The 25,169-nt window shown below is 44.7% G+C and overlaps 1 protein-coding gene across 2 annotated transcripts in view; it reads left to right on the top strand.

Annotated features, from left to right (window-relative positions):
• LOC110491132 (prickle-like protein 2) overlaps positions 1-24,847 on the top strand; it is a 66,230-nt gene extending 41,383 nt beyond the window's left edge. The window contains exons 2-9 of one of the 2 annotated variants that reach the window (XM_036947459.1): positions 15,538-15,717; positions 18,069-18,182; positions 18,295-18,432; positions 18,978-19,181; positions 19,589-19,775; positions 21,251-21,405; positions 21,497-22,271; positions 22,401-24,847. In XM_036947459.1, coding sequence (XP_036803354.1) covers positions 15,586-15,717; positions 18,069-18,182; positions 18,295-18,432; positions 18,978-19,181; positions 19,589-19,775; positions 21,251-21,405; positions 21,497-22,271; positions 22,401-23,410 — 2,715 coding nt within the window. In that variant the 5' untranslated portion in view covers positions 15,538-15,585 and the 3' untranslated portion in view covers positions 23,411-24,847. Of the gene's footprint in view, positions 1-15,533; positions 15,718-18,068; positions 18,183-18,294; positions 18,433-18,977; positions 19,182-19,588; positions 19,776-21,250; positions 21,406-21,496; positions 22,272-22,400 lie in introns of both variants that reach the window. The other variant, XM_036947457.1, reaches the window with a different exon arrangement.
• The last annotated feature ends 322 nt before the right edge of the window (positions 24,848-25,169 follow it).

Here is a 25,169-nt window from a genome sequence, read left to right as displayed (position 1 = left end):
ACACCATGGGGCCACGCAGCCATCTTACCGCTCAGGAAGGTGACGCATTCTGTCTCCTAGAGATGAATGTACTTTGGTGCAAAAAGTGCAAATCAATCTCAGAACAACAGCAAAGGACCTGGTGAAGATGCTGGAGGAAACAGGTACAAAGTATCTATATCCACAGTAAAAACGAGTCCTATATCGACATAACCTGAAAGGCCGCTCAGCAAGGAAGAAGCCACCGCTCCAAAACCGCCATAAAAAAGCCAGACTACGGTTTGCAAATGCACATGGGGACAAAGATCTTACTTTTTGGAGAAATGTGCTCTGGTCTGATGAAACAAAAATAGAACTGTTTGGCCATAATGACCATTGTTATGTTTGGTGGAAAAAGGGGGAGGCTTGCAAGCCAAAGAACACCATCCCAACCGTGAAGCACGGGGGTGGCAGCATCATGTTGTGGGGGTGCTTTGCTGCAAGAGGGACTGGTTTTGTGCATCACAAAATAGATGGCATCATGAGGTGGAAATTTACGTGGATATATTGAAGCAACATCTCAAGACATCAGTCAGGAAGTAAAGATTTGGTCGCAAATGAGTCTTCCAAATGGAAAATGACCCATTTGGACAAGGACAACAAAGGACAACAAAGTCAAGGTATTGGAGTCGACATCACAAAGCCCTGACCTCAATCCTATAGACAATTTGCAGGCGGAACTGAAAAAGCGTGTGCGAGCAAGGAGGCCTACAAACCTGACTCAATTACACCAGCTCTGTCAGAAGGAAGGGGCCAAAATTCACCCAACTTATTGTGGGAAGCTTGTGGAAGTCTACCTGAAATGTTTGACTCAAGTTAACCAATATAAAGGCAATGGTACCAAATACTAATTGAGTGTATGTAAACGTCTGACCCACTGGGAATGTGATGAAAGAAATAAAAGCTGAAATAAGTCATTCTCTCTACTATTATTCTGACAGTAAGTACAGTTGAAGTCGGAAGTTCACATGCACCTTAGCCAAATACATTTTAACTCAGTTTTTCTCAATTCCTGACATTTAATCCTAGTTAAAATTCTCTGTCTTAGGTCAGTTAGGATCACCACTTTATTTTAAGAATGTGAAATGTCAGAATACTAATAGAGAGAATTGCTTATTTCAGCTTTTATTTCCCTCAGTACATTCCCAGTAATGCAAAGAGGCACTGAGTTTGAAGGTAGGCCTTGAAATACACGGAGGTACACCTCCAATTGACTTAAATTATGTCAATTAGACTATCAGAAGCTTCTAAAGCCAGGATATAATTTTCTGGAATTTTCCAAGCTGTTTAAAGGCACAGTCAACTTAGTGTATGTAAACTTCTGACCCACTGGAATTGTGATACAGTGAATTATAAGTGAAATAATCTGTCTGTAAACAATTGTTTGAAAAATTACTTGTGTCATGCACAAAGTAGATTTCCTAACCGACTTAGTTTGTTAACAATAAGTTTGTGGAGTGGTTGAAAAATGAGTTTTAGTGACTCCAACCTGAGTGTATGTAAACTTCCGACTTCAACTGTATATTTGAAACCAAATACTTTCAGACTTTTACTCAAGTAGTATTTTACTGGATGTCTTTCACTTTTACTCTAGTCATTTTCTACTAAGGTATCTTTACTTGTACTCAAGTATGAGAATTGGGTACTTTTTCCACAAGCAGTGCTAGCTCCCTTAACATTGCAGTGCTAATTTCAATATGATAATAATCAGAAGTCAATCAAAAATAAGAAGTAATTAGAAGGTGGTAAACTGATATGTACACAATAGAATATACAGTATAGATAATGAACAATGGGATATACAGTGTATATATAATGAATGTGCTATGTCAAGTTTGACAGTATTTAAAAACATAAAGTGGGTAGTGTCTTGGTCATGCAGTTAAATACCTAGTATATAATAGAACAGCAGTGTTAGCTGTGTGCGTGTGTGTAAGGGTTGGATGTGTGGGGAATGCTGCTAACATGCTGAGCCCACCGCCCGCTTCGAGTGCAAAATAAATGTACACATACATGTTATTCATTGCACCCACACTGCTCACACGCGTCAACGAGCGTCTGTGTATCCAGGCTCTAAAATAGAACTAAATAGAACGCGGACGCAAGCGCACGAGTGGTCTGGTCAGCATGTTAGGAGCAGTTTTTTTTTTGATGTGCAAGTAGTCTCTAAGGTGCAGGTTTGAGCAGGTAGACATCTTGGGTTAGTTGTTCAACAGTCTAATGGCCTGGTGGTAGAAGCTTTCTTGGAGCCTGTTGGTCCGAAACCCAATGCTCCGATACCATTTGCCAGATGATAACATAATGAGCAGTCCATGGTTTGGGTGACTGGCATACTTGAAGATCTTCCTGGCCTTCCTCAGACACGGCTTGGTGTAAATGCAGCCTTGTCACCTGTGATAAAAGTCAGTATTCGACATCCATCCATGTCTGAGGACGTCGGGAGATGAAGTGGAAACCGTCCACTAGGGGCATCTGCCTCTGGTGTCAAACATTGCATGTTCTAATCCAGCGATGGAAAGTTGTTTTTGAAATGTTTGTTTTAAGCCTATCCCAAACCTTAACCCTTACCTTAACCTTTCACATGTGAGTTCCGAATAACGCTTGCCCCAGCGTGAGTTGTTTTATGCACATGATGTCAAAATACACTCACTGTTCCAAAATGTGATTGTTGCGCAACAGGACAGTTAACGTGCGCTGCCTGCTAATTATCTATCGGCTATGTTTCATCTTCATCAATTTTTCCAAAAATTCTAACAAGTATTTTTTTCTAACAACAGTTTGAATTGAGGTGTGTTCCACCTCCTCATTAATTCACAAATAAGTAGCCCATTTCAGTGTTGCAAAATGTTTTTATGTTTGAGGCTTTACTGAGCCGGACAACCTTCCCTCTTCGAGGAGAGCCCTTCCCTAAGTATGCAGACATATAAACACATTTTCTGGCCGGTGCTCTGGCCGGTGCTCACATTTTCTAGCCAGTGCTCGCATTTTTGCATTGATATTATTCTTACAAATAATAACTTTGGACATGTTTGCACTCCTATGTAAGTATTTTATTTTACTTCACGAGGCAAGTCAGTTAAGAACAAATTCTTATTTACAATGACAGCCTGCCTAGGCAAAATCCTAACCTGGCCATTTGTGATACAACCTGGAATCGAACAAGGGTCTGTAGTGACGCCTCTAGCACTGAGATGCAGTGCCTTAGACCGCTGCGCCACTCAGGAGCCTAAAAAGTGAGTGCTTTATTTTCTGTATGCCGTGGTGTCGTTTCTACTGTAGCATACGGTCTGTAGGTCTGTAAGTATGTATGTATGGAGCATAATGTGTTTACCGTTTTATTCACGTTTTCAAGTACTGGTCACAAATAATGCATTCCGATTATTGCATAGATTGTAATAGACACCTATGATTTGTGTAAAATACTTTTTTGAAGGTTGTACTGATTATAATGAGCTAATGCTAAGATATTTGCCAGCTATGTGTGGCGCCATGTTTGTTGACATTATACAATGCATTCTGGGTGTCACGTAAACGTCTCAGACCAAATATATTATAATGAGATAAAGGAATGAAAAAATAAAATAAGGTGAAGGAATGGTTCACTCATCTTCCGAGTAAACTTCCGGAGGTGAATGAAGGGACGTGAACGATCATAGATGACACACCCCCTTCAACATGCATACTGCAAACAGACCTTACTCCTCTTGTCTCCTCTTATTATCTTTGGTTGACGCGAAAAAAACAAATATGCCGACGCGCACAAACTACCCATCCTATGATTACTTTCGATTTCTAGAAAGTGTTTTATTTAATTATTTCGATCAATGTTGAGCGCACCTGTAATGTGATGAATTATAAATAGTAATTGCTATTAGCTTATTCATATTGTGGTTTCTGTTTTCTAAATATGACTTCTTGTGTTATGTCAGTCTTTCCTCAGTTAGCACTAGGACTAATGTAGCCTACATTTTCCAGTTTGGATGATTGTGTATGCTGTCTTCTGTAAATGTCTGAATATTGCATCCCAAGTAAACTGGCCACATTCAGGACATAACTTTGTAAGGACTGTGTTTGCGCAAAATGTTAGCTCAAATGCTGACTTGCATCAATCGAAACTGGACGTTCTAAATAAACGTTCTAATCACACCAGTTTGAGCATATGCTGCAGGGACCACTGTAGAATGATCACACCAGTTTGCTGATAAGTGTGAAAAGGTTAACCATTCAGAGTACATGCCTAAACTTAACCCTAACTCTAAGAATTTGGAGTTAATGCCTGAACTTAACCCTAACCTTCAAAATCCAGAGTTAATACCTAAACTTAACCATTAACCCTTCGAAATGTCCCATTTGGAACAACTTCGAAACTTGACATTTTGAAACATGGATGAATGTCTAATTCTGACGTGAGACTGAAAGCTGGTTGGTAAATGTTCTGGAAGGCAAAGAGCATTCCCCCAGTGACGTATTAGGCCCTCTGCACCACCCTCTGTAGACCCTTGTGTTTGAGGGCGGTGCAGTTGCCATACCAGGCAGTGATACAGGAAGTAAGTGAGTGGGATGGTGTTAGGTAGCATCTGTCTGTTGTCCCACAGCAGATTAACATATTCTTTAGTTCATATATTTTTGTTGGGTAGTTTAGACAAATAAATTGTCTAAATGGGATAGAACCAATAAACCAATCCACTCTACACACAATAGAAAATGGCCTTCTCAGTTACCATTGAAAGTGGGCCTTATCAGCCAAATTAATATTTATGAAGGTTTAATCCATACACTGCTGAGTTATGTCATTAGAGAAGAGCACTTTTCAACATAAATTCTACATTTACAGTATTTCCCCCAACTCTGATTATTCCTCTATTATACACTAGCAGACTTACTCAATGAATCCGGATTTTCAATTTTTCAATAATTGACCTTTAAGCACTTTGATAATTTATACATTTGTCTGCCACAACTTTCCCAATGGCCCAAGGGCATATTATAAAAGTGTTTGATGTTTTACAGTATTGCAAAGGAAGGACACACCAGTCCTAGAGGGGATTTAAATCACTCGTACATGAGGAACCAATTCAAGCACACACACACACACACACACACGCACATGTACCCTCTCATCTAGTAAAGTTTATAGCTTAGTGGCTTCACATATATTCTTTCTTCAATATTTCATTGGATGAGCAGAACCATTGAAGTTCCCCTATAGCTGTGAGTGATGAAGTGCTGTCAGTAGAGCTGGGGAGAGAGAAGTGTCTTTATATCTGTCACCCAGACATACCTAGAGGCTGTGTGTTTAATCCAGCCAGACAGTACTGTACAGGTCACACAGCTCCCTGAAGAGCCCAGTCCATCCTGGTCTCAACAGTTAGGCTGCTAGGTCCAGCATTCTCAGTCTGTTATAGTCAGTATTCATGTGACACTGGCTTTAGGATGCTACATCCCGCATCCAGCTCTGTCCCTGCTCGCTCAACAAGCCTCTCTGCCATAAATGAAATGTGAACTGTGAAGGTGTCAGGGAAATTAAATACAGTATATACAGTACCAGTCAAAGGTTTGGACACACCTACTCATTCAAGAGTTTTTCTTTACATTACTATTTCCTACATTGTAGAATAGTAGTGAATACATCAAAACTATTAAATAACAAATAACACATATGGAATCATGTAGTAACCAAACAAGTGTTAAACAAATCAAAATATATTTTATATTTTAGATTCTTCAAAGTAGCCACCTTTTGCCTTGATGACAGCATACTCTTGGCATTCTCTCAACCAGCATCATGAAATAGTCACCTGGAATGCATTTCAATTAACAGGTGTGCCTTGTTAAAGGTTAATTTGTGGAATTTCTTTCCTTCTTAATGTGTTTGAGCCAATCAGTTGTGTTGTGACATTGTAGGGGTGGTATACAGAAGATGGTGCCATGTTTTCTCCAGAGGTGATTCTTGGCATTCAGGCAAAAGAGTTCAATCTTGGTTTCATCAGACCAGATCAGACCAAACTCCAAGCGGACTGTCATGTGCCTTTTATTGAGAAGTGGCTTCCGTCTGGCCACTCAACCATAAAGGCCTGATTGGTGGAGTGCTGAAGAGATGGTTGTCCTTCTGGAAAGTTCTCTCATCTCCACAGTGGAACTCTGGAGATCTATCAGGTTCTTGGTCACCTCCCTGACCAAGGCACTTCTCTCCCGATTGCTCAGTTTGGCCGGGCAACGAACTCTAGGAAGAGTCTTGGTGGTTCCAAACTTCTTCCATTTAAGAATGATGGAGGCCACTGTGTTTCTCGGGGACCATCAATGCTGCAGAAATGTTTTGGCACCCTTTGGTTTTTGCTCTGACATGTACTGTACCTTATTTAGACAGGTGTGTGTGCATTTCCAAATCATGCCCAATAAATGTAATTTACCAGGTGGACTCCAATCAAGAACAGGTGGACTCCAATCAAGTTGTGGAAACATCTCAAGGATGATCATTGGAAACAGGATGCCCAAATTTCTAAAAACCTGTTTTCGCTTTATCATTTGGGGTATTGTGTGTAGATTAGTTTTTTTTTTTCATAAAACAAAATGTGGAAAAAATGGAGGGGTCTGAATAATAGACGGCAGGAAGCATGGTGATGTGATGTACTGGGACGTACACACTACCCTCAGTAGCTCCTTACAATTGGATGCCAAGCAGTTGCCATACCAGGCGGTGATGCAACTGATCAGGATGCTCTCAATGGTAAAGCTGTAGAACTTTTTGAGGATCTGGGTACCCATTCCAAATCTTTTTAGTCTCCTGAGGGGGAAAAGGTGTTGTCGTGCCCTTTTCACGATTGTCTTGGTGTGTTTGGACCATGATAGTTTGTTGGTGATGTGGACACCAAGGAACTTGAAACTCTCGACATGCTCCACTACAGCCCTGTAGATGTGATTGGGGGCATGTTTGGCCCTCCTTTTCCTGTAGTCCACGTTCAGCTTCTTTGTCTTGCTCACGTTGAGGGAGAGCTTTTTGTCCTGGGACCCCATAGGCTGACTCATCGTTGTCGGTGATCAAGCCTACAACTGTTGTGGCGTCAGCAAACTTAATGATGGTATTGGAGTTATGCTTGGCTGTGCAGTCGTGGGTGAACAGGGATTACAGGAGGGGACCGAGCACCAACCCCGGAGGTGCCCCCGTGTTGAGTATCAGCGTGACAGATGTGATGTTGCCTACCCTTACCACCTGGGGGAGGCCCGTCAGGAAGTCCAGAATCCAGTTGCAGAGGGGGGTGTTTAGTCCCAGTGTCCTTGCTTAGGTTTGAGCTATTTGGGCACTATGGTGTTGAACGCTGAGCTGTGTCAATGAACACCATTCTCACATGGGTGTTCCTTTTGTCCATGTGGGAAAGGGCAGAGTGGAGAGTGTGATTGAGATTGCGTCATCTGTGGATCTGTTGGGGCAGTATGCGAATTGGAGTGGGTCTAGGGTTTCCGGGATGATGGTGTTGATGTGAGCCATGACCAGCCTTTCAAATCACTTCATGGCTAATGACGTGAGTGCTACAGGGTGGTAGTCATTTAGGCAGGTTACCTTCGCTTTCTTGGGCACAGGGACTATGGTGGTCTGCTTGAAACTTGTAGGTATTATTCTCAGGGAGAGGTTGAAAATGTCTGTAAAGACACTTGCCAGTTGCTTTGCGCATGATCTGAGTACACGTCCTAGTAATCTGTCTGGCCCGTGGCTTGTGGATTTTGACCTGTTTAAAGGTCTTGCTCACATCTGCTACTGACAGCGTGATCACACAGTCGTCCAGAACAGCTGGTGCTCTCATGCATGCTTCTGTGTTGCTTGCCTCGAAGCAAGCATAAAAGACATTTAACTCGTCTGGTAGGCTCGCGTCACTTGGAAGCTCGCGGCTGAGTTTCCCTTTGTTTCCCGATGTTGGGACAGTGAATAGCTGATGTCCCCCAGACTGTTTGTAATGTTTGTATACTCTTTGATAGTTTTTGCTATTATATATTTTGAGTTGCTTTTATATATGAAAATAACAAGAAAAAACAAGAAGTTTCTCCCATTCTAGGACAATAATGGACTATGTGGGCAAGTTATGCAACTGCTGATATTTTTGTGGCTGCAAATAGAATCAATCACCATTTTGTTTCTCATTGTTGAACATGAGATGAGAAAAGAGATACTGATCAGTGTTTAGAGATGATCATTACAGAGTTTTTTTTGCTCATAACCTTCACAGATGAAGGATGTGTATAGTATAGATACAGTGCATTATGAAAGTATTCAGACTTTTTCTTATGCTACAGCCTTATTCTAAAGTGGATTAAATTCATTTATACCCTATAATGATGAAGCAAAAACAGACCCATTGCTGTGAGACTCAAAATTGAGCTCAGGTGCTGTCATGCCTTGACCTTAGAGAGCCGTTCTATTTCTCTATTTGGTTAGGTCAGGGTGTGATTTGGGTGGACATTCTATGTTTTCTATTTCTTCATTTTTGGCTGAGTGGGGTTCCCAATCAGAGGCATCTGTCTATCGTTGTCTCTGATTGGGAATAATGCTTAGGCAGCCTTTTTACCACCTAATGTTGTGGGTAATTATTTATTTTCTGTGAGTGTTTGTGTGCGACACGGTTGCGTCACATTCGGTTTCTGTTTACCTGTTTTTTTGTGAAGGTTTCACTTTTATTAAAGATGTGGAATTACATGCACGCTGCGCCTTGGCTCATTTATGACAGGGAGTTTGAAGACAGTGAACGTGACAGAATCACCCACCATTAAAAGACCCAGCAGCGTGCACCAACTTGGAGGACGAGATGGACCGGGGAGGAGATTATGGCAGGGGACAAGACCCTGTCATGGAAGCAGGCGGAGGCAGCGAAGTTAGATCAACAACAGAAGCCCGAGAGGCAGCTCCAAAAAAAAATTGGGGGGGGCACACAGGGAGATTGGCGTAGTCAGGGTTTAGACCTGAGCCAACTCCCCGTGCTTACCGTGAGGATCATGTGACCGGTCAGGCACCGTGTTATGCGGTGATGCGCACAGTGTCTCCAGTGAGCATTCACATGCCGGTGCGCTCTGTGCCAGTGCCCCCGCATTTCCCGGGCGGAAGTGGGCATCCAGCCAGGACGGGTTGTGCCAGCTCTACGCTCGAGACCTCCAGTGCGCCTCCACGGCCCAGTGTATCCGGTGCCTGCTCCACGCACCAGGCTTCCAGTGCATCTCCCCAGTCCGGTGAGACCTGTTCCGGTTCCACGTACCAGGCCTCCAGTATGTCTCCCAAGCCTGGTAAGCTCTGTGGCAGCTCCACGCACCAGGCTTCCAGTACGTATCCTCAGTCCGGTGAGACCTGTTCCGGATCCACGTACGAAGCCTCCAGTGATATATCCAGGGCACGAAGCCTCCAGTGATGATCCATGGCCCGGAGCCTGTAGTGATGATCCATGGCACAAAGCCTCCAGTCATAATCCATGGCCCGGAGCCTCCAATGATAATCCATAGCACAAAGCCTCCAGTGATGATCCATGGGCCGGAGCTTGTAGTGATGATCCATGGCACGAAGCCTCCAGTGATAATCCATGGCCCAGAGCCTGTAGTGATGATCCATGGCACGAAGCCTCCAGTGATAATCCATGGCCGGAGCCTCCAGTGATAATCCATGGCACGAAGCCTCCAGTGATAATCCATGGCCCGGAGCCTCCAGTAATAATCCATGGCACGAAGCCTCCAGTGATGATCCATGGCCGGAGCCTGCAGTAAAAATCCAGGGTACGGAGCCTCCAGCGACGGACCCCAGTCCGGAGCCTCCAGCGAAGGTCCCCAGTACGGAGCCTCCAACGACGGTCCCCAGTCCGGTCCGCAGCCTGCAGCGACGGTCCCCAGTCCGGACCGGAGCCTCCAGCGACATTCCCCAGTCCGGACCGGAGCCTCCAACGGCGGTCCCCAGTCTGGTCCGCAGCCTGCAGCGACGGTCCCCAGTCCGGTCCGCAGCCTGCAGCGACGGTCCCCAGTCCGGACCGGAGCCTCCAGCGACATTCCCCAGTCCGGACCGGAGCCTCCAATGACGGTCCCCAGTCTGGTCCGCAGCCTGCAGCGACGGTCCCCAGTCCGGACCGAAGCCTCCAGCGACGTTCACCAGTCCGGACCGGAGCCTCCAGCGACGGTCCCCAGTGCGGTCCGGAGCCTGCAGCGACGGTCCCCAGTCCGGTCGGCAGCCTTTTTGCCACCTAATGTTATTATTATTTATTTTCTGTGTGTGTTTGTGTGCGACACGGTTGCGTCAAGTTCAGTTTCTGTTTACCTGTTTTTTTGTGAAGGTTTCACTTTTATTAAAGATGTGGAATTACATGCACGCTGCACCTTGGCTCATTTATGACAGGGAGTTTGAAGACAGTGAACGTGACAGGTGCACCATGTTTTCATTGATCATCCTTGAGATGTTTCTACAACTTGATTGGAGTCTACTCCTCAGTAAAAGGCACATGACAGCCCGCTTGGTGTTTGCCAAAATGCACGTAAAGACTCTCAGGCCATGAGAAACAAGATTCTCTGGTCTGATGAAACCAAGATTGAACTTTTTGGCCTAAATGCCAAACATCACGCCTGAAGGAAACGAGGCACCATCCCTATGGTGAAGCATGGTGGTGGCAGTATCATGCTCTGGGGATGTTTTTCAGCGGCAGGGACTGGGAGACTAGTCATTATCAGGGGAAAGATGAACAGAGAATAGTACAGAGAGATCCTTGATGAAAACCTGCTCCAGAGTACTCAGGACCTCAGACTGGGGCAAAGGTTCACCTTCCAACAAGACAACGACCCTAAGCACACAGCAAATACAGCACAGGAGTGGCTTTGGGAACAAGTCTCTGAATGTTTTGAGTGGCCCAGCCAGAGCCTGGACTTGAACTCAATCGAACATCTCTGGAGAAACCTGAAAATAGCTGTACAGCAACGCTTCCCATCCAACATGACAGAGCTTGAGAGGATCTGCAGAGAAGAATGGGAGAAACTCCCCAAATACAGATGTGCCAAGCTTGTAGCGTCATACCCATGAAGACTCAATGCGATAATCGCTGCCAAAGGTGCTTCATCAAAGTACTAAGTAAAGGATCTGAATACATATGTAAATGTGATATTTAAGAGAAACATGTCATGTGTTTTATTATAACGGTAGTGTGACATGGGAAAAGCACAACAGTGGCATATGATTGGTGGAGAACTGTCAGTGAAGAAGTAATGGACCCTTGGTTAGGTGTTCAGTGCTTCAGACGAGCACTTCTTCTCATGTTCGTTTTTACATAAAGAAGAGGCTCTTTCTCTCTTACTCCTTCCTTCCTTCCTTCCTTCCTTCCTTCCTTCCTTCCTTCCTTCCTTCCTTCCTCCCTCACGCTCTCCTTCTTTCTCTCATGCACACTCACACAGAGACCGTTATAATCACTATCTCTCTCTCTCTCTCTCTCTCTCTCTCTCTCTCTCTCTCTCTCTCTCTCTCTCTCTCTCTCTCTCTCTCTCTCTCTCTCTCTCTCTCTCTCTCTCTCTCTCTCTCTCTCTCTCTCTCTCTCTCTCTCTCTCTCTATCAATCTCAAATCAATTCAATTTCAATTTAAGGGGCTTTATTGGCATGGGAAACATACCTTTACATTGCTAAAGCAAGTGAAATAGATAAACAATAACAAATTTACAGTAACAATTACACTCACAAAATAAACATTTCAAACGTCTTATTACGTATATATACAGTGTTGTAATAATGTGCAAATAGTTAAAGTACAAAAGGGAAAATAAATAAATATATATATATATATATAGATTGTATTTACAATGATGTTTGTTCTTCACTGGTTGCTATTTTCTTGTGGCAACAGGTCACACATATTGCTGCTGTGATTGCACACTGTGGTATTTCACCCAATAGATATGGGATTTCATCAAAATTACATTTTTTTAATGCTTCGTAGGTCTGTGTAATCTGAGGGAAATATGTGTCTCTAATATGGTCATACATTTGGCAGGAGGTTAGTAAGTGCGGCTCAGTTTCCACCTCATTTTGTGGACAGTGTGCATATAGCCTGTCCTCTTGAGAGCTAGGTCTGCCTTCGTCTGCCTTTCTCAGTAGCAAGGCTGAGTCTGTACATAGTCAAATATTTCCTTCATTCTGAGTCAGTCACAGTGGTCAGGTATTTTGCCCATGTGTACTCTCTGTTCAGGGTCAAATAGCGTTCTAGTTTGCAGTTTTTTTGTAAATTCTTTCCAATATGTCAGGTATTATTTCCAATATGTCTGCATGCATTATTTGGTGTTTTATGTTGTACACAGAGGATATTTTTTTAGAATTCTGCATGCAGACTCAATTTGGTGTTCGTCCCGTTTTGTAAATTCTTGGTTGGTGAGCGGATCCAAGACCTCACAACCATAAAGGGTAATGGAGTCTATAACTAATTCAAGCATTTTTTGCCAGATCCTAATTGGTATGTCAAATTTTATGTTCCTTTTGATGGCATAGAAGGCCCTTCTTGCCATATCTCTCAGATCGTTCACAGCTTTGTGGAAGTTACCAGTGGCGCTGATGTTTAGGCCGAGGTATGTATAGTTTTTTATGGGCTCTAGGGCAATGGTGTCTAGATGGAATTTGTGGTCCTGGTAACTGGACCTTTTTTGGAATACTATTTTTGTCTTACTGAGATTTACTGTCAGGGCCCAAGTCTGACAGAATCTGTGCAGAAGGTGCTGCTGTAGGCCCTCCTAGGTTGATGACAGAAGCACCAGATCATCAGCAAACAGTAGACATTTGACTTCAGATTCTAGTAGGGTGAGGCCGGGTGCTGCAGACTGTTCTAGTGCCCTCGCCAATTCGTTGATATATATGTTGAAGAGGGTGGGGCTTAAGCTGCATCCCTGTCTCACCCCCCGGCCCAGTAGAAAGAAATGTGTGTGTTTTTTTGCCAATTTTAACCGCACACTTGTTGTTTGTGTACATGGATTTTATAATGTCGTATGTTTTTCCCCCAACACCACTTTCCATCAATTTGTATAGCAGACCCTCATGCCTAACTGAGTCGAAAGCTTTTTTGAAATCAACATAGCATGATATGCTTTTGTTTTGGTTTGTTTGTTTGTCAATTACAGTGTGCAGGGTGAATACCTGGTCTATTGTATGGTAATTTGGTAAAAAGCCAATTTGACATTTGCTAAGTACATTGTTTTCGCTTAGGAAATGTACGATGTTAATGATAATGCAGAGGATTTTCCCAGGGTTACTGTTGAACATATCCCACGGTAGTTATTGCTGTCAAATGTGTCTCCACTTTTGTGATTTGGGGTGATCGGTCCTTGGTTCCAAATATTGGGGAAGATGCCAGAGCTGAGGATGATGTTAAAGAGTTTAAGTATAGCCAATTGGAATTTGTGGTCTGTATATTTTATCATTTCATTTAGGTTACCGTCAACCCCACAGACCTTCTTGGGTTGGAAGGTTTGTATTTTGTCATGTAGTTCATTCAATGTAATTGGAGAATACAGTGGGTTCTGGTAGTCTTTAATAGTTGATTCTAAGATTTGTATTTGATCATGTATATGTTTTTGCTGCTTGTTCTTTGCTATAGATTAAAGAGCCAAAATCTATACCTATCAATCTCTCTCCATTTACAGCATCTCTATTTCTAATTCTCTCTCTCTCTGAAGATGAAGTCGTTTGGAGTTTTGTATGCAGTAGAAAGCATACTACCACCCTTTCATTTAAATTGAGTGATTACCTTCTTCTACAGACAATGAGATGTGGCAGCATTCATCCTCTCTTGATATTTGTCTGATAAACTTTTTCTTTAAGCCATGGCAAAACTAAATGTCATGGTGATTATTGACTGAACCTCCTTGAACTTTACAGTATGTAACAAGAGTGGTAATAATGATGCTCCTGGCCAAAGCTGTCATTCATGCGATGCAGATGATGTGTCACTCATATTGGCTACGTGCTCATATTCATTATCAGTGAACTAATGGCACATAATGCATGTTATCTCTGATTGGCTGTGACTGATAGACAAGCCTTTGTTTTTTTCTCTCTATAGAACGCAGAACTGAACACAAACCAGTGAGAAAAAAAGTGAAAGATCAAATTTGCCTGCCTGCCTGCCTCCCTCCTTCCCTCCCTCCAAATTCCTCCACCCCCTTAATTTGTTGCCGGGGCAGATTAGAGGAGTGCGTGATGACAAACCACTCGGCATAGTGAGAGTGTGTTACATCGAACTCACACACACACTCTCCAGGTCTCCCATGAGGCCTTCTCTCCCTCACTCTCTCTACTCCATACAGTTGTGATGTAACTGATGCACTGTCTGCCTGAACGGGCCAGGCCAAGAGCTAGCAGCTACATCAGCACCAGCTTTACCTAGAACCCTAGAGGAATCAGCAGCGTCCATCTTAGAGCGAGATAAACAACACACCACACTACCTCATGCAGTCTGACTCACTGGCTCACTCCTCAAAGCACAGTGAGGGAGATTAGTTATGTCCTTGTGCTTTCATGGCTTTAGTTATCTCATGTGGCTTTGTGTGTTGTGTAAGAAGCTCTGAAAAGTTGTTGTAGCTATCTGTTAGATTCCAAGTAATGGACGTTCCACAGGGTGTCTGTGTTGTGGTGAGGGAATGTTGTTTTGGATTAATGGTGGGCAGATCCTGTTTGAGCCTGATCCGTGACGTGTCATGTGGTGGGACTGATTTTATTGGAAGTGGATTAGCTACAGTAAACCCATCTTGTTTCTCATATGGACCAACTTACTGTAGGGGCACCTTGCCATGGCCTTTACCCCTATCACCCACCATCCATTCATGCTATAAAATGTCCCATTTTCTCCCTAAATTAATTGCTTTCGTGCCATGTTTCTGGTGACAGCAGGTAGCGATCTGCAGCAGATACCGTCTCCTCCTAATCAGTCATGTATTAGTAATGTGTCCAGCTGTTCCACTATCCAGCCAGAGACCCTCCATCCTCTCACTCTCACTCTCTCCCTCTCTCTATCTCTATCGCCTCTGCATTGATCTCTGCTCATCCTAATTCATATTCTGAATTATGATCAACACTGTCTTAGGAGCTCAGCCATATCTGATAAATGGTCACATAACTTAGGTTTGTTGTGTTAGATTTCTGTGTTTGGACTGTATATTCGTTTTGAAAACTATAATGGCACAAACATTTTGTGCATTTGACAGTTTTATTAAAGTCTGAGCCAGTGTGTGTGTTTGTGTGTATGACTCTGTACAATATTTATGCATAATTGGTTATAACAAATTGGTGAAAATGCTTTCATATGTCTGCCATAGCCCTGATGTATGGCCCTGGGAAATCTGAAACCGCAGCCTGTAGTGTAGAATACTAATTACTTTCTCTTTCTCTATCTTTCTCTCTCTCTCCCCTCTATATCTCTCTTTGTTTTCCCTCCCTCCCTCCCTCCCTCCCTCCCTCCCTCCCTCCCTCCCTCCCTCCCTCGCGCTCTGTCTTTCTCTCCCCCTTCTCCTTCTCTCTCTCTGCTCTGCTAAAGTAAGACCTGTGTCTACTCTAAGTGTCCCAGTGAGGAGCATGTGGTGAGGGCCATGTCTCTGGAGATGGAGAAGAGTGTCACTAAGTTGATGTATGACTTCCAGGGGAACTCTACCTCTGACGACGACTCAGGCTGCGCACTGGAGGAATACGCCTGGGCGCCCCCTGGTCTCAGCCCTGAGCAGGTACACCATCCACTTTGTACCCCTCTTTTCCCCTTCTTCTTTTCCCCTTCTTAATTTTCCTAGTTATCTGAGAGGGGTGGAATCATTGATTGATAAACAAGCAGCAGAACTGATGGTTAATTGCTTTAAAACTCCCTCTATGGTGTCCTGAATTCAGAGAGAGAGAGAGAGAGAGAGAGAGAGAGAGAGAGAGAGAGAGAGAGAGAGAGAGAGAGAGAGAGAGAGAGAGAGAGAGAGAGAGAGAGAGAGAGAGAGAGAGAGAGAGAGAGAGAGAGAGAGAGAGAGAGAGAGAGAGAGAGAGAGAGAGAGAGAGAGAGAGAGAGAGAGAGAGAGAGAGAGAGAGAGAGAGAGAGAGAGAGAGAGAGAGAGAGAGAGAGAGAGAGAGAGAGAGAAAATAACAAATTAGCTGTCAAACATTTCATGGAAGTGCAAATGTGAAGAAATTACTCAACTGTCACTGTTGAGGTGACACGACATGAGCAGAGTGGTCAGAGCCCAACCTAATGACAACCGTGACCAAACCATGAAGATGACCTGATGGATAATCTGTGGACTGCATCATCTGAACGACATGAAAGTAATGAAATGATGGTGCCTCTTTTGGTTTCAGTGGTGTAATGATGGTGTGTATTATATATTCTAGAATTGTTTACTGTTTGTTGGATTGCTATGTTTTATTCTATCAGGATTGTCATTCCTAACCCCTCAAATTGGAACAAATTGAAACATAAACTTTCACCACAGAGAGAAAACAGCACAGACATAAAAATGATTACTTCTTTCCGTTGACGGGAGCTGTCCAGATGAGGGAGAAGTTAGTCCTTTGTTTGTTCTCAGGCTGAAGTAATAATTCCTGCTTGTCTCCACTGTAAAGTGCTGCACAGTGGGACCTGTGATGCGATGCTGCCATGCTCCCTTCCTCCCACCACCCCTTCCTCCATCGCTCCCTCCCTCTCTCCCATCCTTCCATCCTCCCTTCCCCTTCCGCCGACCCGCCCTCCCTCCTGCCCTCCCTTCCTTCTTTCCTTTCCCCACCCTCCCTTCCTCCCTCCCTTCAGGAGCTCTGTTAATAGATGACAGGCAGGGCTGATGATAGTTATTTTCTCCAGTTAGCCATCTTGACAGGATTCTGAGGGAGGCTGTGGCCTTTCTCTGAACCTACAGGAGATGAAGGCAATCAAGCCTGCTGGATGATTGTGACCTACAACTAAGTTTAGCGTCTGCTGTTGACTAGATGGCTGTTTTCTAGTGGATTGGAAGGCCCTAATTTATTTTGTGCAATGTTAGGTGTGAGCCACACAATGATTTTAGTTTAAATCTGCTCTGTATGTGTCAAGGATTATGTTGCAAATCATTGAGGTGTGACAAAACTTTAATTGTACCATAAGATTGTTGTGTTCTTGAAGAATAATTACCTGAAGCATTTTCCCTCCTTTCTATCATGTGACTTCAGCTCAGCAAGTTTTCCTGAATGCCTATAATTACTTTGATTGTAGCCTACAGGCATTCAGAAATCATAGATACTTTTCTATTTTCCCATCACTAGCTTTGAGGGTGGGCCAGCAACTGGAAGGTTGGCGGTTCAAATCCTACTGTAGACCAGGGCAAAAATCTAGTGGGAGTGAGCTGGCAGCTGGAGGTTTGCTGGCATTGATGTCTGAGGTTGAAGTAATAATTCCTGCTTGTCTCCACGGTAAAGTGCTGCACAAGTGGGACCTGTGATGCAATGCTGCCATGCTCCCTCCCTCCCTTCCATGTTCCCTAGAGTAAGGAACGTATTTGTTGGATAAAAAGCAGAAGACACATTTCCATCATATATGGACTAATAAAGCTAAGTAGAATAAGAGCCTACAATCGGGACTCTACAAAACACTGTCTGCAATTAAAGAGAACATTGCTCTCCAAGGCTGTGTCTGCTGCAGAGCCACAAGAGCCTTTGTTCCAGACACTTCTAGTTCCAGCCGTTGTTCTCAAGGCCAAGGATGATGGAGGACAGAACAATAACCAACACAGCAGAATATAAAGCCCATCATCTATTCATTAAAAACTGCTGCTTTCAGGTTCATCTGGGAGGGTTTTTTAACTTTTGTTTTTAATCGACAGACATTTTACCATTCAATTTACAGAGAGGGTAACGTTTGTAATGATAGGTAGGCACATGGCATACTTCAGGAAGGATCAGACTAGCCACTCTATCAATCCTGTCATTACAAAAAACCAACAATTGTTGAGTGCAAAAACAAACATGTACCAAGGCTGTAGAAGATGCTATCATTGTCACCATGCTGAACTAAGACCCTTAGCGTTTTGTGAGACTAAAGCCAGAGTGTTGTGGTTTGTGTCCCTGTCAGGTGCATCAGTACTACGGTTCTCTACCTGAGGACAGGGTGCCGTATGTGAACAGCCCAGGAGAGAAGCACCGCATCAAACAGCTGATTCACCAGCTGCCCCCGCACGACAACGAGGTGACACTAGTTTACCTGATTCCCTGTGTCTAGTGACCTTCGGCACATTTATGAAGGGATGTCTAATGTTTTTGATATGGGTGACGAAAGAGTGTTTTGGTTTGGTCGTCAGGTCCGATACTGCAACACACTGGACGACGAGGAGAAGAGGGAGCTCAAGCTCTTCAGTAACCAGAGAAAGAGGGACAACCTGGGAAGAGGCAATGTCCGCCCCTTCCCCTTGTCCATCAGTGGGGCCATCTGTGAACAGGTACTCACTGCTGACACAAAACAAACATGACAGAAAACCTACAGCACAAAGAGCAGAAACATAGAGGGCACCACTAGGGGATGGTGCAAATGGGATAAAATATGTGCTACAGCAAATCTAATTTCTATTTGAAAATAAATTCAGTTTTCTACTCAGATCTGTTCATGTCTAAATGAGATGCTTTCTTTGCCATTGTTTTTGGTTTGATGTCTAATCAGCAGGATTAGCCATAAAAGCCCTTCAGTGATAAGATCATGCACTTCACATTTAGAAACATTGGATTATTCATATCGTAACTGGCATTTTTCTCCCTTCTCTCCCTCCTCCTTCAATCTCCCCTCCTTCTCTCTCCACCTCCTTCTCCCCCCTCCTCCTTCCTTCCCACTCTTTTTCTCTCCCCCCGCCTTCTCTCTTCCTCCTCCTTCTCTCTACCCCTCCTTCTTCTTTCCCCCTCTGTACATTTATTTTCTCTCTCTCTCTCTCTCTCTCTCTCTCTCTCTCTCTCTCTCTCTCTCTCTCTCTCTCTCTCTCTCTCTCTCTCTCAGTGTGGGGGCCAGATAAATGGACGGGACATTGTGGTGTTTGCATCGCGGGCAGGCCACGGCCTGGTGTGGCACCCTCACTGCTTCGTGTGCTGCATGTGTGAGGAGCTCCTGGTGGACCTCATCTACTTCCACCAAGAAGGGAAGATCTACTGCGGCCGGCACCATGCCGAGAGGCTCAAACCCCGCTGCTGTGCCTGTGATGAGGTAAGCACGCCTGGGCTCAGAGGGCTGGGGTGGTGGGGGGTCGGCTGGAGCTCAGCGGGAGATGGGGTTTAAGGGGTATGGAGTGTTGAGGGGTGTCACCTTCCACATCTCAGTTATCTGAGGAAGTCTTGCTGGGTTTGACTAAGTCTTATTTCAGCTAATTCTAAGATATGTGTGATATTCACTTGGTAAGAATCTGTCTCCGCTTGGTGTGTATCTCTCACCCTCTCTAGTGGTCTATGGTTTGACAGTCTGTTCTCTGTCTTACCTGCATATTATCTTGAATTATTTTTGCTGATGATTTTGGATCTATTTTCTTTAGAAGATGCTATCAGGTTTGCTGATTGTTGTGATGAATGGTCTCTCTCTCTCTCTCTCTCTCTTTCTTTCTCTTTGCTTTGCTTTAGATTATCTTTGCTGATGAGTGTACGGAGGCGGAGGGCAGGCATTGGCACATGAAACACTTCTGCTGCTATGAGTGTGAGGCTCCGCTGGGCGGCCAGCGCTACATCATGAAGGATGGACACCCACACTGTTGCAACTGCTTTGAGTCCCTCTACGCAGAGTACTGTGACGCCTGCGGTGAACACATAGGTACATGGTTCTAGACGTTTCCTGAACATGATGTATACATACATTGAGTGTACAAAACATTAGGAACACCTGCTCTTTCCAAGACATAGACTGACCAGATGAATCCAGGTGACAGCTATGATCACGTATTGCTGTCACTTCAATCAGTGTATTTACAACTCTCTTTCTTTGTTATTGTCAGTTCGTATGTTCAATTAATAAATCATGCAATGATTGTATATTCTTCAAAACGCGCCTGCATCCTCTACTTGTACGTCCGTCTTCACCTCTGTAACTGCTTCTCTCTTCATTGCTGTCCATCTTCCTCCATCTCTCTTGTTGACATTATATCCATCCCTGCTTTTCTTTTTACCATTTCTTATTCCCTTGACCTATTTTTATCCCTTTCTCGCTCTCTGTAGCGTGGTTTCCATCCAATTGGCGACAGATTTTCATGCGAATATTGTAAAATCCTCAAAGAAAACATGCACATTTTCCCACCAGTGTTGTTTCCAGTGTGGATAACAATCAGTGTGTGTTGACATAGTCCACACAAAATTAACTTTTTCGTGTGCCGAAAAGAAATCTAAAGTTCAATGTGTTTCCATCACATTTTCAACTCTATTTTTATTTGTCAGATAGCTGTCAAGCATCAGTCATCATCACGCCAGAATAACACCATCGAAATGTATTGAAAGGAGCATTAAGATCACTGTGCACTTTCACCACTCTGTGAAGTTCATTATAACTTATTTCATCGGTAGCCTAATAAACTGCATGACTTTAAAATTTGGGATGGAAACGTGGTTAGTGTCTCTTTTTACATTTATCTTGCCCCCTGTTTCAAGTCTCTATGACTGTGTTGTTCCCACACGCCATCAGTCTCCCTTTGTCGCTCTCTGTGTCTCTACCTCCATTTCTCCATGTCTCAACTCATTTCATTATTGACATGTTTTACCTGTGACGACAACCTAATGGAGCCATTCAAATAACCTGTGATCGTTAAGTGCCAATAGTCATAAAATCTGAGATAAATGTATATTTATTTAGTTATTTATTTAGTTATTATACAGACCGCATAATCCCAGTTTTGGATAAAATCACAATATCAACCTTCTGGGAAATAAAACGCAGCGTTTGTGCTGTATTTAATTTCTTCCAGGAAATATCATACAAATATTTTGTAGGCTCATGTTTTACAGATTAGCTGAGGCTCTGAGCAGGCTCTTCAGAGACTGTGTGCTTGGCTCAGCTCATTACTGAGGAAAGTTACAGTCTCTCACTATAGATGATGTGTTTCAGCCAGTCAGTTAGACTGACGGTAATGCTGCTGATATACCATATGCCTATGCCAGTGTTCTTTCATCCAAAGACAAGATCAAGCCTCCAATTGTCTGTGATCATTAAGAATCAGTTTGTGATATCCCCAAACTGACACCTTATTAGTAGTAAGCATCATTTCTAATTCTAATGCCAGGATGTGATCCTCTCTCCAGGCATTGACCAGGGCCAAATGACATATGACGGGCAGCACTGGCATGCCACAGAGGAGTGTTTCTGCTGTGCCCGCTGTAAGCGCTCCCTCCTGGGGCGCCCCTTTCTGCCCAAACAGGGACAGATCTACTGCTCACGCTCCTGCAGCGCCGGACAGGTGAACAACCAGCATTTAACTGAATGTTCTGGTGACACCTGTATGTGTGTTTTCTATGTATTTCAATTATGTAATCAATTCCATCAATCAGGACCCAGATGAATCTGACTCCTCGGACTCGGCCTTCCAGAGTGCCCGCTCCCGTGAGTCCCGCCACAGCACCAAGATCATAAAACAGGATCACCGAAATACCGAGAAGGAGCGTCGCCAGCCAGCGCCCATGCCTGACCGTCTGTCTGTCGAGGTGGACCCCCTGTCTATCCATATGGACCGTCTGAGCCTTGGCTCCATCCAGACACCCAGCCGAACCCCCAGTCGCACCCCAAGCCGCACCCCTAGTCTCAACCAGGTGTGGATGAGCCGGGACGAACCTTACCCCCCAGCATACGAGGCAGCCTATGAGGGCTCCCCGCGGGACCCCTCTCCAACCCCCACGCCCCTGCTCCTGGGCCCGTGTAACCCCAGGCAGGGCTACAGCCCCAGCCCCAAACTCCACCCCCCAACCCAGAGCTCTGGCAACCCAGGGAAGAGGCCTGAGTCCTGGGTTAAAGAGCAGGGCAACACCAAGAGGACGCCCATGGCGGCATTGAGGGGCCAATCCTTCCAGGACAACTGGATCCACCACAGCCAGGACGAGTTCCGGCCACCCAAGCTGAGAACCCAGATGAGTTTTAACGAGGTGTCCAGCCAAGGCCAGGGCTTCTCAGACAAGAGGAGCATCAGCATGCATGGCTTCCAGAGAGACAGCAGGCCCCCCCTGACCAGGAACGCCATGAGCAACGGCATTAGCTTCACAGAGCCCCTCACCCCTCTGGAACAAACCCCTCGAGGATCCATGGAGTCTCTGGCCCTGTCCAACGCTACAGGTGCTGTGCCCTCTCACCTGAGTTTAGAAGATAGACCGTAGATATGATCGAATATGATAATATGGCTAATGATTTATGCTCCCAATCAGGTAATAAAGTATCAATAACCTGTCTGTGAATCTTTCCCAGGTAACTCTCTGGATGGAGTCAATAAGCGTCAGGAGCACCTGTCCAGGTTCTCCATGCCAGACCTTAGTAAGGATTCTGGGATGAATGTGTCTGAGAAGAGCAACATGGGGACACTGGGTTCCCCTGTCCAATTCCGCAGCTCTGAGTCCCTGACCTCCTCTCGGCTGTACAGGAACCTGAATGCGCCCGTGCAGGTGGGGTACCCCCTGGGGTACTGGGACGCCCCCCAGCCTCTGGCCTTTGAGGGTAAAGGTCGTGTGGCCCTGATGGGGAGTAGTGGCAACCTCCGCATGCCCCCCATGATTGAGAGGACACCTCGTCGTCGGCCCAATGAGCCAGAGCCCATACGGCAACAACAACTACCAACGCAACCACGGCGACGGAAACACCGCGGCAACGGTAATGATGGAAACGGCAACCACCGCAACAGCGGTCGCCACCACCGGCGCTCTCGACGCTCACGCTCTGACAACGCCCTCCACCTGGCGGCCGACCGGGCAAATCACATGATGGAACCACCACACCGTCGCATTCAGGAGGACTACGACCGTTTCCCCGCCGGCCGCACCGCCCGGGACCTGTTTGGGGTTGGGGGCATGGGTGGTTACAGACAACAGCCTTATAGACCCTGCCCTCGCACCACCTCAGATCTCACCCTGCACAATGCAGTGGGGGGTGGGGGGATTCAGCCACTGGGCCTGGGGGGTCCATACTGTGGTGGAGAGGGGTACGGGGAGGGGGCAGACCCCTGGTGCTCCAGCTGCTCCTCGTCCTCTGAGTCTGAAGAAGATGAGGGGTACTTCCTGGGTGAGCCCATCCCCAGACCTATCCAGCTACGCTACCTCAACAATGAGGAGCTGCGCCACAGATACAGCCCTACAGGAGTGGGAGGGATGGGGGGCCACCATGGACCCATACATGGACCCCTACATGGAGGAAACCACGGGCAGCTGCACGGACAGCTACAAATGCGCCAGAGGAGGAAGAGCAAGAACTGCACCATCTCATAGAGAGTGGAAGGGAAAAAGAGAGAGAAAGGGAGTGGGAGGGAGACAGAGAAAAATTAAGTGAGAGAGAGAGTATGTGAAAGAGTGTATGTGTATGTGTCAGAGAGAGAGAGAGACATATATATTTGATGTGTGTAAATTATACAACTGGCTCTGTGCGCGGGGGGGGGGGGGGGGGGGGGGGAGTGTTGTTTGTGTACACCTACACAGTATGATCTAATCAGAACAGGAAGCCTGCAATGGACCGGCTTCTTACACAACTGCAATGTTTACAATGGTGACTAACGATTGGCACGAGCATCACATTTGTATTGTTAACTGTTTATTATATACAACAAGAAAGGTTACAGCAAATTATAAACTGTGCGTGCGCGTGCGCATGTGAGAGATACATCTAGAGATACATCCAAGAAATACTGGACTTATTCATAAAATGTACTGCCATAGTAAAACTACTAGCTGTTTTTTCAAACCAGTTAAAACATTTATAGAAATTGGATTCATGCATGCATAATATTCAGTACGTCAACAAGGCATAAAATAATACTGCAAATAGTTGCAATTCATGATGGAATTTAGCAACTATTTAGCATTGTTTTCCATCTTGAAACAGACAGGGGATAAATTCACCATGTCTGTAAAGTTTAATGAATGCTCCCAAATGACTCAGTTAAAAGAAGTAATGGCACACACCAACAAGAGCTCTACGGGCCGAAGTGCTCACGTATTTTATGTACCTTACTGGACCTTGGAAAACCACCTGAGTGGACCTCTCATACCAGTGATCCACCAATGACTTATAATCAGTCCATCAATTACTAAGGAGAACCAAAAACTGCCTGGCACACACTGCAGCCCTCCAAACCAAGTCAACTGGCTGCGTGATTGTGGGAAATGTGTGCTAGATTCTGTACAGTGTTGTCTTTTACCTCAGTGGAAACCAAGAGCTGCTGAATGTACAGTATCGTTGGCTAGCCAGCCATGTTATCACCCTGTATAAGTAGCCTGTTGAACCTAACCCTGTGCTGTGTGTTTTACATAGCCTCCTGCCCTCGCTCCATCCATGCTTACCAAGGACAGCTCTAGCCTCTGCTCCTTGACCATTCAGGCACAGCAGCGTCTCATATGGTCCCGTGTTCTCCCGCAACAAGCTTTGTTTTTCAGAGTTAGAATACCACTACTAGATTAATAATAATGAAATATAATAATAACAATAATAACAATAATAATACCTGTTAAATGTATATAACAGTAAAATACATGTTATTTAAGTTATGGATGTAGTAATGTAAATGTTCTGTACATAATGACCCTACATATTTATATATATTTTGTAACTACAGAATCATTATTTGTATAACATGATGTAGGGATAGAAAAGTCTTGCATGTTTATTTGTTGATGTTGTGTCATATTGGAATTAAAGTGGATTTTAATGAACAGTGAAAATGTCACGTCTTCTTTTGTTAACACTGTAATAAAAACCCTGTTTAATAGGTCATTATAATTGCTTATACATTTTTATAATAATATAAATGCCGTGAAGCAGCTTTCTCCAGATTTATGTGGTTGGTTCTAGCTGTGGTCCTCTGTAGCTCAGTTGGTAGAGCATGGCACATGGTGCATGGCACATGGTGCATGCATGACTAAGTCGCTTTGGATAGAAGCGTCTGCTAAAGGGCATGTATTATTACGTATATTATGGAATCCCATGTTGGTTTGGTTGACTGACAGTCCCTGTCCCTCCTGACGTCGCTCCAAC

Source organism: Oncorhynchus mykiss, chromosome 16 (assembly GCF_013265735.2).
Source record: "Oncorhynchus mykiss isolate Arlee chromosome 16, USDA_OmykA_1.1, whole genome shotgun sequence".
Lineage (NCBI taxonomy): Eukaryota > Metazoa > Chordata > Actinopteri > Salmoniformes > Salmonidae > Oncorhynchus > Oncorhynchus mykiss.
The sequence above is the reverse complement of the archived record's forward strand: the minus strand, read 5'-3'. Positions and strand labels throughout refer to the sequence as shown.